At 48.8% G+C, this 14,898-nt stretch overlaps 1 protein-coding gene across 1 annotated transcript; it reads left to right on the top strand.

Moving 5' to 3' along the window:
- The first annotated feature begins 105 nt into the window (after positions 1-105).
- On the top strand, positions 106-7,865 carry LOC142897763 (ras-related protein Rap-2a). Its single transcript, XM_076040313.1, has 2 exons — positions 106-683; positions 6,180-7,865. Exons 1-2 carry the CDS (start codon positions 370-372, stop codon positions 6,415-6,417), a joined length of 552 nt encoding a protein of 183 aa, XP_075896428.1. The 5' UTR covers positions 106-369; the 3' UTR covers positions 6,418-7,865.
- The last annotated feature ends 7,033 nt before the right edge of the window (positions 7,866-14,898 follow it).

Raw genomic sequence — 14,898 nt, 5'->3', positions numbered from 1 at the left:
CTGCGAGCCCGCTGCGGTTCCTCGGATGCCCGTATCGCAGTCGGCGAGCCTGGCCTGCATTGGCGGTGGCGGCGGTGGTGGTGGAGGAGGAGGCGGTGGTGGGGGGGTCTGTACAATGAAATCCATCACGGGGCGCCGCGTCTTTGTGCTCCGCCGTAGCTGAGCAGCAGCGAAAGAGAAGAAGAAGAAGAAGAAGAAGAAGAAGAAGAAGAAGAAGATTGTGTTGTTTTGGTTCCCCACTTCCAAAATGGGACGCCAGGAGTGGTGAACGCGATTTTCGGGGGCTGCATTTCGATGACGCGCAGAGACTGAGCTGGGTCCCACCTCCCCAAACCCAATCACCCACCACCACCTCCACGGAACGAAACGATGCGTGAGTACAAAGTGGTGGTGCTGGGCAGCGGCGGGGTGGGCAAGTCCGCCCTCACCGTGCAGTTCGTCACCGGCACGTTCATCGAGAAGTACGACCCCACCATCGAGGACTTTTACCGCAAGGAGATCGAGGTGGACTCTTCGCCCTCGGTGTTGGAGATCCTGGACACGGCCGGCACCGAGCAGTTCGCCTCCATGCGGGACCTGTACATCAAGAACGGCCAGGGCTTCATCCTGGTCTACAGCCTGGTCAACCAGCAGAGCTTCCAGGACATCAAGCCCATGAGGGACCAGATCATCAGGGTGAAAAGGTGGGTGGAAAAGAGGGGATGGAGGTGTGAGTGTTTCTCCCCCATTCACAGAGGGGACCCCCCCCCCCCCCCCCCCCCACACACACACACACACACCTTAACACACGCAAACACATACATCAGACTCAGGGCCTGCAAGGGCACTGATGTAGGTGCATCTTCAGGGGCACACGCTGCAGCACAACACCATTTTTTTTTTATATGTTATCTTGACCCCCCCCCCCCCAGGTTGCATCTAGGTCAGGGGTGGGCAAACTTTTTGACTGTTGGGCCACTATAGGTTATGAATACGGCCCAGGGATATGTAGGAAATGTGCTTTCATGTCCATCGGAAATGACCAAAAACAATCTCCAATCCAAAACTCCAGTGATCGCGGTTGACCGTCCAGTAAGGTGACGGTCATCGGAGTCCCGTCTTGCACGCAGACCTCAGAGTGAGGATGACACTCGTGGGTCAAGTCTCTCCAGTATTGCTTGGGAGTGTGTCTGGGAAGTGTGGAGGGGGACAAAGCACACTAAGCCCTCAGCTTCAGCGGCGGCGAGGAAAGCCGTGTTTTTAATTAACAGGCTGCTTCAAGCTCTTTGGCAAAGAGCCGCACAATCGGGAGCGCGGAGTGGGTCCGACGTGTGATGATTCAGACGTCGCAAGGGTTGGAGGGGGGTCACGAGGGCGAGGCCGAGCCGCTGGTGTTTCCTGCCTGCGTGCGTGCGCTGACCTACTGGCGCAATGCCGCCGAACCCAGAGAGAGATCCTACATGAGATTATGTTACAGCACGCTTGCGGGTTTCCCGCAGCCGGGGGTCTCCTGGTCTTTCGGCCCTTGGCTCTGGAGTGCTGACCAGGGGGGAAGCAGGGGGCCATCAGTCACCTCGTGTGGGTGTCAGCCGACGTGTTTGGCGGTCGATGCGGGAGGTCGATGAAAATGCAGCTTCGCCGATGCGGCCGCTTGCTTGTAACGCGTCCGCTGAACTGCCTCCCTGTTGGAAACAGCAACGCTTCAGATTAAAGGCCCCGAACAATCATGTAACTCAACCACCAGCGAACAGCCAAAGGAAAGAAAAAAAAAAGTCCCTCTTCGGCTTTGGCCCACTTTTCAGAAAGTGCGCGCTAAAGGACACAGTAATGGAAGTTGTCCCTTTGTGATGTCACTGAGGGCTTTGATACCTCTCCCAGGTATTTGTTCCAGCCTCTGAGACCTACTTCTTGTCTGTCCCAGGCAGAAGTTTTCACAAAGCATCAGTTTTGGCAGGAGGCTGTAAACAGAGGGCTAAGTCGCGCCACCCTTTGTATCCAACGACTGCGAAGGTGTTTTGCTTTGCGTTACGAGTTCTGTCGACGCCACCTAATTGAATGCAAGTTTCACCTTTATTTCATAAACAGTCCCATAAATCTGTGTCTCTGCATGAAAGAATGAGGTCAGCGAGTCCCACACACACACACACACACAGACACACACGCACGCACACACGAGGTACATTTACTGCGTGGAGGCGTGCACGTCTGCCTGTGCTCGTTTGTCTATTTACGTGCACGTTCACGCGTGCACGTTCGCACAGCAGATGCGGCCAGGCTGTTGTGTTGTGTTGTTGTTGTTGTTGTTGTTGTTGTTATGCGATTTCACACGTATCTCTGGCGACGTCCTCTGCAGTTGCAGAGGAATTATTTTGGCGGGGGCTTGGGGAGGGCTTGGGGGGCAGGTGGAGGGAAACACAATATTCACACTTCACGTACAACTCCCACGCAGTGGTTAATTTCAGACGCCGACACTTCGCATTCAATGAATCTTGACTGAGGAACTGAGGGAGGTGCACAATGGACCCGATGACAGCTGGAGTTCTGTACATGGAATGTACATTTGTTTTGTTTTTTTCCCCATTAAGTTTAATGCAAAAAAAATTTTTTTTACCTTTATCTGCCGGCCCAACATAAAATAGGGACAAAAAAATAAACCACGAGCTGAAGCCCCTCTGTCAGATGTCGTATTTTTGGCGGCGGGCTGTCTGACAGGGGGGGGGGGGCACGGAATTAAAGCTCGGCCTCGCCGTGTCCTCCGGGACGCTCATCACTCTCCGCCTCGTCTGCAGTTAAGTTCCCACCAGGGAGGCGCTGTGATTAGTGGCTCGGCTGAGCGTTTAAGTTGCGCATAGGGTTGAACGGGGAGCCGTAACAAACCAGGTCTAATAGACTCCGAGGTGGCGGCTGCGCTCCTCATCTCCAGACACCTTCTCTCCTCTCGGTCCTCTGCCGCCGCCGATGCCGTCGGGCCAAATTCCTAGATGGGATTTCAAGGCTTGTTGGATCGATAGCGCCGCCCGTCTTGAGTCGCTCCGCTTTGGCAAAGTAACCCAGGCGGCTTCGGTCAAAGCTGCTTTGCCTTCGTCCACCGACTGGCTGTGGTCCGGCCAGCTCCAACCCGTTCCACTTGGCTCCCACAGTGTCAAAATGTGTTTTAGAGACTGTCCAGTGTAGCTTGTAGCTTTTGCATTGGTCGATTTTTAAAACTCTAGTCGTCTGAACCAGATCCACGTTTCCATTTTTCCGGTAATTATTCATCACATCTTATAAAGAGGATCCAGAAACATGTTGGACCCCCACTGAACTTGTTTTTCTTATTCATTGTTAAATTGAAAAGTCAGTAATTCTATAAAACTAATTGGGTATATTTTATGGAATTACATGGCTTTTTGTTCAATTATTTGAATTTTTCCTGCTAGAACTGTCGTCCTCTGCGTTGGTTGCGTTTTGAAATGCGCGTGCAGCAGCTTTTCCCCGCTGAGTTGCATTACAGAAAAGTGCTGCTGTTGAACTCCAGCACGGGAAGCTGGAAGAGCGTCGCCACTGTTGCGTCAGCTCCAGACTTCACAGGAGACTTTGGATCTGCTGCTTGAACCACGTTTTTATCGCCCCTTTGAAAGACGTCCCCTTTGTCTTTCAAAGCTTTTTTTCCTTCTCTTTTCTTTTCTCTTCTCTTCTTTTCTCTCCCCGTCGCTGGTTCTGTGCTCACACGAACACATTTTCCTGAACCGGAGGCTCTTCGCATGTTGGGCTTTTGCGTCTTGCGCCTCATGCCGTGTTGTGTTTGTGGTGTTGTTGCGTGATTGCCACTTTACATCAGTTCCTGTTGCGCGCGTCGAGCAAAAAGTCTTCATCTTTTGATGTTTAGCGGCGTTTGCGACCAGATCCAGAGGGGAAGTGGAAACAGAACGCCGGCTTCCGCGGGAATCCTGAAATAGCCTCTTCGTCCTTTAGTCATTTTCAATCTTCCATTCTTATAGCCGGCTCGAGTCTTAATGTGCTCCCCCGCCCCCACCACCCCACCACCCCCACCCTGCTCTATATCCAGAGCCCTGATTAAATCAGCCTTTGCCCTGACGGCGAGCCAGAAGAGAAGAGCTCTCTGACTCAGCTTATTTCTGACCAGAGCCGAGAGTAGAGGAAGAGGAAGTGGAGGAGGAGGAGGAGGAAGAGAAGGAGAAGGAAGAGGAGGAGGAAGTGGAAGAGTAGAAGGAGGAGAAGGAAGATGAGGAGGAGGAGGAATAGAGGGAGGAAGAGGCCTGGCGCTGTCCCCTTCCTCCCCTCATGAGACGAATCTCACCGGGTTCCACCGTCCTTATGCCTCGTGCATTATGTATCAACTCTGTGTGTGTGTGTGTGTGTGTGTGTGTGTGTGTGTGTGTGTGTGTGTGTGTGTATTCCTCTGAGGGGCGCCGTCGAGCTCGTCAGCACAACTAGCTTCTGTTTATTTTGTTGTTGGTTTGTGTTTTGCTTGGAAAGTCATCCTTGGCAGTCTTTTCAAGCACCCCCACTCCCACCCCCACCTTCCTCACTGGCCCTGTCCGCTGCGTCCCAGACTGGTGGGTGAGACGGCCAACACACCCAAGGTGCCTCCCGTATCTGTGGCAGCTCCTGTCTCACACCTCCCAGGACCTCCCGGGCCTCCTGGCCTGTTATTATGACTATATATAGAGTTCTGCTGCTGCGCTACCAGATGTCTTCTCTGGTGATGAGGCCCAAATGAGCTGCCGCAGCTCGCACGTGGCCATTAGTTCCAACCTCCCCCACCACCGGTGACGCTTAAAATGAATGAGCAACGTGAATCGTCTGTAGAGCGTTAGCCCTCTGTTTGCGCTCAGTCTTAGCTTTGTGAAACAAGGCGCTGATGGTGAAGCAAACACTGGGCAGACATCACCCTGCCTCTCCATCCTTCTGAATGGAAGCAGGGAGGTCAAAGCGGCTGGAAGAGATTTCTTTTCCCCTGAAGCCTCTTTGAGCAACTGGCCTGGGGAAGTCTGAAGCAGGAGCAGCTCCTCATGAACGGGTGTTCACCACCACCACCCCTCCGCTGGGATAGACCGCCCCGCCCTGTTGCTCTGCGGAAGATTCCTCCGACGTTTGAGGGACGTATGGATTGGAGCAAGAAGCCACATCCCGCCAATGTGGCGCCGACTAAACCCTGACCTCCTTCGGCGTGGCTGTAGAACTTAAGCTGTGATTAGGGCTTTTGTGTGAAGGTGGGCATGTGAATTTAAGGCTCCGCCGCCGCCGTCCAAAATAGAAAAATGACGGCCACACTGTTTTTTTCACTAACTCGGGAGTCGGACCCGAGCGGTGGGGTTCCGGAGCTCCGCTGGAGAAGCTGCGGCGTTAATCTCTCACTTAGGAGCCTCCCAGAGCTCAGAGAGCCATCGCGCTGCCCCAACCTTTTAAGACGCTCTTTTTCTTGCTTTTTAAACCTGAGTACTTCCTCTCTGTCGGAGCGGCGGAGAGTAAAGTTCACTCCGGATAATGTATTCATGAGTGGATCAAAGTTGGCTCACCGTCCTCTGCAACTTTAAGCCTCTTTAACTCTGGAACCTGCGGCGGCGCCCTGCTCCTCTTCCTCCTCCTCCTCCTCCTCCCACTCCCCAACCTACTCCTCCTCAGCCTTCTGCCCGCCAGAACAGGTTCAGTGTGTCACCTGCCGTTACCATAGCGATCGAGGAAAAGCAGAGGTTTTTTTTTCTCCCTTCCCTGTTTTTCCTCTTAATAATTTAGAAGCATGTATATTTCATAGAGGCAGGGCGCGATTGAAAGCTTCTGATCATGTCCATGGATGCCTGGCTGATTTGCCAGCTGTGTGTGTGTGTGTGAGTAGCTGCGGTTCCATGACCCCTAGAATTGCACAAAACCTAAATATCGCAATAAAAAACTGGTAATGGGAACACATAAACTTAGAAAAACCTCTCAAATATGGCTGAAAGGTTTTGATGCTCTCTTGAGGTGGTTCTTCAGACCTATCCATATAGAGCGTGATCGGCACTTCTTTATTACATGTCTGACCGTGACAGGGTTCTGTTTAAAATTTTTAATGCATTTGATATGATTGATATCAAGTTCTTAGTTGCCCTCAAGCCCAATTGAAATTAAATTAACACGAGTGTTGTTTCCATATCCAGGTCTGAGTTCCTACCCAAGAGATCTCATGTTGTGCACGTCGTGTGTTTGTGGCCCCTCAGGTACGAAAGGGTTCCGGTGATCCTGGTGGGGAACAAGGTGGACCTGGAGAGCGAGAGGGAGGTGTCGTCCAGCGAAGGCCAGGCCCTGGCCGAGGAGTGGGGCTGCCCCTTCATGGAGACGTCGGCCAAGAGCAAAACCATGGTGGACGAACTGTTCGCCGAGATCGTTCGGCAGATGGACTACGCCGCCCAGCCCGACAAGGACGACCCCTGCTGCTCCTCTTGCAATATACAATAGCCGCCGCGGCCTCAGAGAGCGGGCCGGGCTAGAAAAGAAATCAACTTGGCTGCTTTGGCAGCAGAGAGACAAACACGCACTTAGAAACACACACATGCACACGGCGAATTCACGGGATTTCAGTTCACGGCTGAGTGCGATGGATTTTTAACTCTGCGGAGCGTAAAATCAGCAGCGGCACGTTGATTAACGACGACGCGTGAGTCGTGAATACATTTCCAACAGAGAACGCCAGGAGAAGTTGAGAAATGACGACAACAACAACAAGAAACCATGCCCTCGCCTTATGTTGCTCACTTGTGTTGTTGCGTTTTCGCTGTTTAACCCTTTGAGATTTTGGGGGGGGAGGGTGCAGAATCACAGAATCAGTATATTTTACTTTCTTTGTGCGTTTTTCTAAACGTCCAAGAATCGCGTTCAGGTCAGAACATCATGGTGCATCACGACTCACTCAGACCAACACACAGAGCTCTGGCGTCCTTTTTCTACTCATCACAGGGCTGAACCAAAGAGGCGATGCTGAAGCGCCTCCCCTTCTCACACATCTTTACTGTTTCTTTGGGTTTTGTTTTTTTAAATCATTGGGGGGAAAATGGGCTGAAAAAGAGTTGAGGCGTCTTAAAACACCGGCTCAGTCGTCTCCTGTTCTGTGTGTCTTTCTCTGAGACGGGAAACGTTCCACATATCACGTTTTATTTCGCTCTCTGGGAGACTCTGACGGCCGATTGTCAAGTAGTGCTGCAAACCTACCGCTTGGTCATCGCAGGGAAAAGCGTCCGTCTCCACGTCTCTGCGAAACATCGGGTTTTTATGTTTTTGTTGCTGTGTTTTGTCCTCTGGTGTCGACAACCACGGGGGCTCAACAGTCTCATGACCCCCCCCAAAAAAAACGTTCTTGTGCTGTCGCCAAGTCAAAACAGGATTGTGACGAGTGACGGCGGCGGCTGATGAGACGGAGAGAAGAGCGACTTGCTGGCGGACTGACTGACTGACCGACTGACTGACTGACTGACTGACTGACTGATCGACCAATGCCAGTGTAAATATTTTTGTACGGCGAAGTGCCGCCTCCTGTGAAGAGACTCGGACCCAAAACACTGGGACCGTCGACCGAGTGCATGGCTAGTAAATCAACAAGCAGGACTCTTGTAGTGTGAGGTTGATATCGGCTGTGTGGAAACATTTGGCAAAACCAAACACACACTTACAGCTAGACACACACACACACACACACACACATGCATACATACATACACGTCTGGTATGGACAATGTCTCAACTGTACATCGGCAGTATGTACTTGAACCAGGTTTTCTCCTCCTCGTGTAACCATTTTCATTGTTGATTTTCTATTTTTTTATGTGACCATTTGATCTTTATTCCCTCTCTGAATGGTGACACTGTTACATTTGACACCTAGACAATAAAAAGAAGTGCGTCAAACACTCGCTCCAGGCTCTCGAGTTTTGAATGACGAGTGAAAGAGCAACTGTTCCCTTTTCTCTGCCAAGTACACTGGGGAAGCGCATTCCTGCCACCCTAGAAAAAAACGGGGCTCAGTGTCACGTTATAACGTGAAAATGATCATGAAATAACGTGATAGTTTCACGTGAAAATTATCGAGCCCTGTTTTTTGGGGGGGTTTGTTTTTTTGGATGGCAGCAATGCGCTTCCATAAATACACAATTTTTTTTTGTCAGTTTTTTTTTTTTTTTAAAGACGCGATCCTCTGTGTATTCCTGTTTAAATGCATTGGTAATCAATCTTGACCAGTTTCAGTGACCACATCAGGTGTCCCAATTACCCAGGTGAGATGAATTCATGCGTGTTGGTTGCGATAAAAGAAGGGGATTTTTTTTTCCCCCAATGTCATGTGCAACAGGGTAACAGAGAATGTAGTTAAAAATATTCCATGACAAGTCAGTTAACAAATAAAGAGGCTGGCAGTTGTTTTAGAGACAGAAGCCTCTGGAAAAGGAGCAGGAAGAGGAAGCTCCAACAGTGCTGAGCTCTGATCCCCGGCGAGCGCCAACAAATCCCCTCTTTCCCTCGACTCCCCAACCCTGAAAACATTTTAGCCCTGTTCACATTGCACAGAGTGAGTGCCAGGTTATGAATTCCTATGTTGTTTTTCAAGACAATGAGTCATTTGATCGCCAGCTTGTTTACGTCTTTAGTTTCCCCAGCTGAGGACAATGATAACATTGGAATTACCAGGACTGTGTGCGTTTATGTAAATAAAATTGAGGCGCGCATTAGGTATCGTTTCGCACAACTGCCACCATAATGACCGTTAAACTCTCTTGTGCTTTAACTCGCGATGAGCTGCATGCAAGCGGGTCAGGATGGAGTAGAGCTGCACGCCGACGGGCGCTTAAAGCTGACAGGAAGCTATACTGACGTCCCCAGTCAATTGCTTAACATCTCTCTCTTCCAGCACCACCTAATTCGGTTGAATGGCTCGTTATCAGGATTGAGGAGCAGCAGATGACATGAATCAGGTGTGTTGGAGGAGCCATGTGTGACAAAAATGTTCCAGGACAGAAGGTCCCAGCGCAGGAACAACAAGCCAACACGACCGAGCTGCAGCTGCAAGGTAGCGTCTTCCAACTGGCTTTGGAAACATAATAGGGTGAAATTCTGGAATGCGTGTTCTTCATCTCTGGACCATAATCAATTCCTGTAATAATTCTTTAAAAATGATGCCAGCCAACTTGATTCCGTGAAGCCATTTGACCTCAGATCCACCTTCTCCTGTTTGATGGTGCACTGCCTGCTCTGGTCTCTCAGAGGCGGCTAATCCCCCTCCAATCTGCTCCATCTGCCGAGGAGTTTGGCACGCTGCCCAAGTATTGGTCGGTCATCAAGAGTTGAGGGGCCTCCCTCTGTCTGACGGCCCCATGGCTGAGAAGACCTCTCCTCAGCCCATCCTGGAAACCACCAAGGACTGAGCGCAATCTGAAAAAAAAAAACTCTCCTTTATTGGTCATTCTGGCTGACTTCAGACAGAACTCAGGTATTTTTCTACATCCTGCCATTGAAGCTCTGTGTTATTTTGGATTAGTGTCTTCGATTGACGTCACAGACTGTTGCAGTTGAGGGTAATTGCTCTGGAAGACCCTTCTAGACCTCCTAGATCATGAATAAAGGTTGGTTGGCATGGATGATTAGTTCCCACTTCCTACTTTCCAGTTTTACAGCAGCAGAGATACTACCAGTATCTTCTACACAGTGGTGTTGAGACAGTTTGACAGATGGATTTCCACAAAACTGTTAACACCTTCTATTTACCCAAGCTAACTAGAAATCGCAGCTCCTCCGGCTTTTGCTTTCCTCAAAATCCCGTCCAGATTTGACTCCAAGACCGTCGCCGTGCATATGACACTGGTCCTCCTCAATGGCCTCCCTCTTAGCCAATTTCAGAGCTTGTTTTGAACCATTGACACAAGAGTGGAAGTGACCCTTTGGGGGATGGAGGGGAGTGGATCGCCCACTAATTGATCCCCCCTATGAGTTTGCTCATATCCCCTCTCAGGGACTCGTCGTGCTTCACCTCTGGCTTGCCGATGTAAATGAGCTCATCAGGCGCTCTGGCATTGGCGCCGCCTCGCACACGAGGTGCTTCATCCAGCTGATGAGGCAGGACAGAGCTGGAAGCAGGGAGAAGCGAAGGGAGTCTCACCGGGGTTCATTAGGACCAGAATCTCCCCCCCGACGACGACACAGCCGCTCGGCAGCGTCGTTTGTGTTTTGCCGTAACGGATGGTCAGGTGCAGGTTTAATACCCCCTTGTTTGCTGGAGGAGGTCTAATGAGAACGGATTACGGCATTCCGCACAGGAGTCGGCGTAATGGCTGCTGTAGCAGCTCCGTCTCTCATCAGATTGGTGTTTCTTTATGAATGTCACCGTGCACCATCCCAGTCCTGCCCAAAGTTGCATCTGCAGCGACTTTCAATAGAGGCCGCATGGTGAGAGGCCGACTTCTCAATGGGGATCACAAAAAGAGCTGGAAAACAATGTCTAGAGTTTCACTGTGTGTGTGTGTGTGTGTGTGGGCAAACTAAATAGCTGCTGACTCACTCAGACACTCACAGCTGTGACACCATGTATGTTCTGGCCGAGGTCGTTATATACGGCCTCGTCAAAATGTCGGCTGAGCTACAATAACAGAGGGATGTTAATTTGGAACTCGGCTCAAAGTTCACCGGGGTCAAAGGAGGGAAAAAAAAGATAAAAGAAAGAACTGGCGGTCAGTGATCAAGGAGATTCCAGGATCGACCGCACAAAGGACCAATTTAAATGTCTTTGATCATCTCATTGATCAGCAGAGCATTAAAGACTCATTGTGGCCCGGGCAGGCGCTGACGTTTGGCCGATGAGGCTTTTTAGTTCCTGCTGGGCTCACACACACACACACACACACACACACACACACGCACACACACACACGTGGGGACGTGGAGAGAAGATCTACATCCAAACGCTCTCTGCCGTGACACTATGAGGCAAAACAGTGCACCACATGTCATCATGCTTTCTGTCTATATATGTATATATTTATATATGTGTGTGTGCCGCCTGCGTTGGCCTTCTAGGGTTTTGGAGGAGTGGATGATAAGTTGGCTGACTGACACGCTGCATTTATTGCTCGCGCTGCATCGCATCTGCGAGTCACAGATTAGAGACGAGCCGCTTGCCAGCCCACGACTCCCACCGACCGTCCTCTGATGTTCCCTTTCATATCGGGAAACAATGTGAGTGTGTGAGTGTGTGTGCGTGCGTGTGTGTGTGTGTGTGTGAGGGGGCAGACGGAACAAACAAGGCAAGCCAGCGCCGTCACAGGCCCTAATAACTAAGAAGTGTCATGGCAACCGCACAGCAACACGCGAGTTTGTCAATTTCACACTCTGATTCGCAGCTGTGACGGAGGAGCGCCTGACCCAGCGCATGTGTGCGCGCCCATGTGCACGTGCGTGCGTGTGTGGATTATGGGTATTTGGGAGTTGTGGGGGGAGAATTTCAGGAGTTTTCTCTCTCCTGAGGAGTTCACTGATGGACTCCAGTCTTCACTTAGCATTGATGGAAAACACAGGGTCATTGCATTTTAACGTTTTCTTGATCACTTCAAGTGTTTGGCAGGAGCGTCTGTAGTGTTGATCATAAGATCTCCCTCCCTGCCCCCCAAGAAATTCCATAAAGAAACAATTTTCTCGAATTGCTCACATCGTTATCTAAATAACTTGAGGGTGCATTAATGTTCAATTTCATTCACGTCCTGCCACTGTTGCCATGGCGACTGCCAGGTTTTTAGTTACTATCCCTGATGGGTTTTTCTTGTTTAGATGAGCACTAACGTGTATAGGCAGCTTAATGTTTTCATGTAAATGGATGAGCCATTCCTGAGGTCACGGACAAGACGATTTACTGAAAACAAGAGACAGAGAAGCGATTATATTTTGTTGTTAACGACTACCTAATTGTTCTTTTCCTCCGGCACCCTGAGAGAAGGTGAAGCCACAAACGATTCTCTGAAATGATCTTTAAACAACATTATTTCAAGCCTCCCTTAAGGGATGCAGAGGAAGAACTGATGCTGTTGTCTCCTCTTACTGAAACACTCCCCCCCCCCCCCAGAACCGGATCTGCATCATCTGGTGCTGTTAGGTCCTCCATGGAATGACAAATGGAGATACCAATAACATGGATTTGCCCGGCTGACTGGACTAGAGTTTGAAGCAAGTCAATGTTGGAGACTGTTTGTCCTTCGGGACTAGCTGAATAGCAAAGTGCAGCTTTTAATGGTAGTAAGTCAACAGTTCAGAGGACAATCTGTGCAGTGTATTCCCCGATCGCATCGTTAACACTGTCAGAACAGAACTGTGACAGCAGTAACATTGTTGCCATCCCACTGCCGCAGGAAAACACTGAGACGTGATGCGGCTCCCACCTGCTGGTGATCTGCTCCAGCGGAGGTGGAGGCTCAGCAGGGATTCACTCATGTTCACGTCTAAGGGGAGCAGGAGGCCTCGTTCCTGATTCTTAGATGGCCTCACTTTTTGTCCCCCTTCCAAACAAAACAGACCAAAATTAAGGGTTTACCCAAAGTCTCTTTATTTCTTGAGGCATTTTTTTTATTATTTATTAGGAAGTTCACTCTGAATATTTGGTCAGAAGGCTGAAAACAGAAGGTTAAATCAGTTTATTTATATAAATATAGATGGGAGATGTATGCAGTTGTCTTTAATGATTTATGCACAAATAGGCACAATGTAACCTGACCAAGAAATGCAAAAAACACTTAACTTCAGCATATTTGAAAAGTGTGTTTACGATCAATCTTTAATAGTATAAACTGTGTAAATGTCAAATGTCATTTAATGTGTGATCAGTACTAAGTCGACTCAAATGACTTCACTCACTGTTACGTAACCGATTGACGGCCCATTCGGAACATGGCACAAAATCTTGATTGCTTACATAACTAATCCCAAACAGCATTGTCTCCTGCCTGTTTAGAGCAGCAGCCCCTTGACGCTTTCTCCACGCTTTCGCTGACACGTTTGTCTTTGCCTCGGCTCCAAATCGATGTCTTCGGAGAGGCGGCAGAGCTGCCAGGACGCTCGGCGCCATTTCTTCTCCCATCTCCTGGCCCACACCGCGGGGGCGTAGGAGATTTCTCTTCCTGCCAGTGAGAAGGTGGGCGATGGAGAGACGTGAAATAGAGATCAGTTAAAAAAAAAAAAAATCAAATAAATCCCAGTTTAGGCCTTTAAATATCCTGTTTGTCTTTCATCCCAGTCCCTGCATGCAGCTGCGAGAGGCCTACACGCATGCTGGAGTGGGCGAGGCAGGGGCGAAGGCCGCAGCCAACACCTCAGGCCACCGCTGTGCAAAAAGGAGAAAAGAAAGAGGGAATACCAGGCAACACGTACACCAATGGGATGAGAGAGACTTTATCGTTATATAATGGAGGCGATAATACATGTTGTTATAAGAGGGGTTGCCAAGGGTGACGGTGCCCCCCCCCCCCGAAATCTTTTCAGCTTGCTCTCTGAAACCAAGCTGAGAGAGTCACTCAATAAGTTGTTGAGGGCTTCTTTTTTTTAAAGGGAAAGTTGAGGAAAAAACACACTTGAAATGAGACTGTGATCCCAAACGTCTGCAAGAAGTTGCATGGAGCAGCTATGTTAGCACGTTTTAGTTGGGAGCCAGATTTTTACTTAATCAAAAACATAACATTCTATTAACCTTTTAACTGCCTCCCTAAACAATGAAGTGAACTCTCAACCGTTTGGCAAAGGTGAATATTTCTAAAATCCCATTAGTACTGGTAGGTAAGTAGTACTCAACCAAGAGAAAGGGTATTGGGTTCGTTTGGAGTTAAAAAATATATATATATATATATATATGTTTTTGTTATTTTTCTTAAATATTGGCTTATTTGTCAAGAAGTTGAATTTAACCTCTCAGTTGCGATTCTTTGGAACAAAGCCTGTTTTTTTGTTTTTTTCATAAATAACCAGATTTTCTTCTTTCCTCTGCCTCTGTGACAGGGTTGCTGTTGAAACTGGTTGAAACTGGTGTTTGCATGGCACAAGGTTGGCAGAGTGCTGTTGTTGTGCTTGAGGGGAGGGAAGGGCCAACTTTTAATAGGGACGCTCAACCATTGCAAACGCTCTTGTCGTCATGGGTCTGACCTTTAACACAATACTCGCAGCACCGAGTCTGTGATTCTGCCGCCTGCCACTCACATTCAGCCGGCCACTGTAGAGCACCACCAAATGGAACATATGTAAAGGGCAACATCGTTGGTGGCGTTTCCAGAGGGCACAGATGGTGGCAGTCAATTAATTTGACTGTAAACGAAAAGCTGACATGCTCTTTAAGCTATTTTAAGGAATCAACAAGCAACAAGGACATGTAGAAAATCTGGATTCTTTTCTTTCATCTCTTACACCAAGCGGGATGGACAAGTGCAAATGTGCGTGGTTGTGAAGTGGTGCAGAATCTGTTTTAATTCAAGAAGATCTTTGCGTGACAGTATGTGAAATACATGTCTGGTGTTGCCTGCAGCAGTGATGAGTCTGATGTCATACTTCGTACCCTACACTACTTGTTTGAAATGGTTGCTTAACGCTGACTGTTTGACAGCTTGTGACAAGGAGCACAAATTGAGCGTGAACAGACAGAAACAAAATGTGAAAAAAAACAAGGGATAGGAAAACAGATTTCTCAAAGTTGACCTTCACAATAAACCCTATAATACTTATCCACTGAATTGTAACCTCAATGTGGAATTATTTTATGGTTTTTATAAATATTTTTATAAGTCAATTACAAAAAATACATTTGTAAAAATAATTATAAATAAATAAATAAAATAAATAAAATAAATAAAATAAGTAAATAACTGAACCAATGCCGTTTGAAGGTTTTGGGGGTGTAGTCCCATCTATTGCCACCAGATGGTGGTGTTGCGC

Source organism: Nelusetta ayraudi, unplaced genomic scaffold (assembly GCF_046127955.1).
Source record: "Nelusetta ayraudi isolate G7.1 ecotype Tasmania unplaced genomic scaffold, CSIRO-AGI_Nayr_v1 ptg000060l, whole genome shotgun sequence".
NCBI classification, from domain to species: Eukaryota; Metazoa; Chordata; class Actinopteri; order Tetraodontiformes; family Monacanthidae; genus Nelusetta; species Nelusetta ayraudi.
This window is presented reverse-complemented; position numbering and strand designations above follow the sequence as displayed.

Excerpts from the sequence above, each read along its gene's own strand:
- LOC142897763 (XM_076040313.1), top strand. The coding sequence starts at position 370 with ATGCGTGAGTACAAAGTGGTGGTGCTGGGCAGCGGCGGGGTGGGCAAG. Across the intron at positions 684-6,179 it reads CAGATCATCAGGGTGAAAAG|GTACGAAAGGGTTCCGGTGA; the intron begins GTGGGTGGAAAA and ends GTGGCCCCTCAG.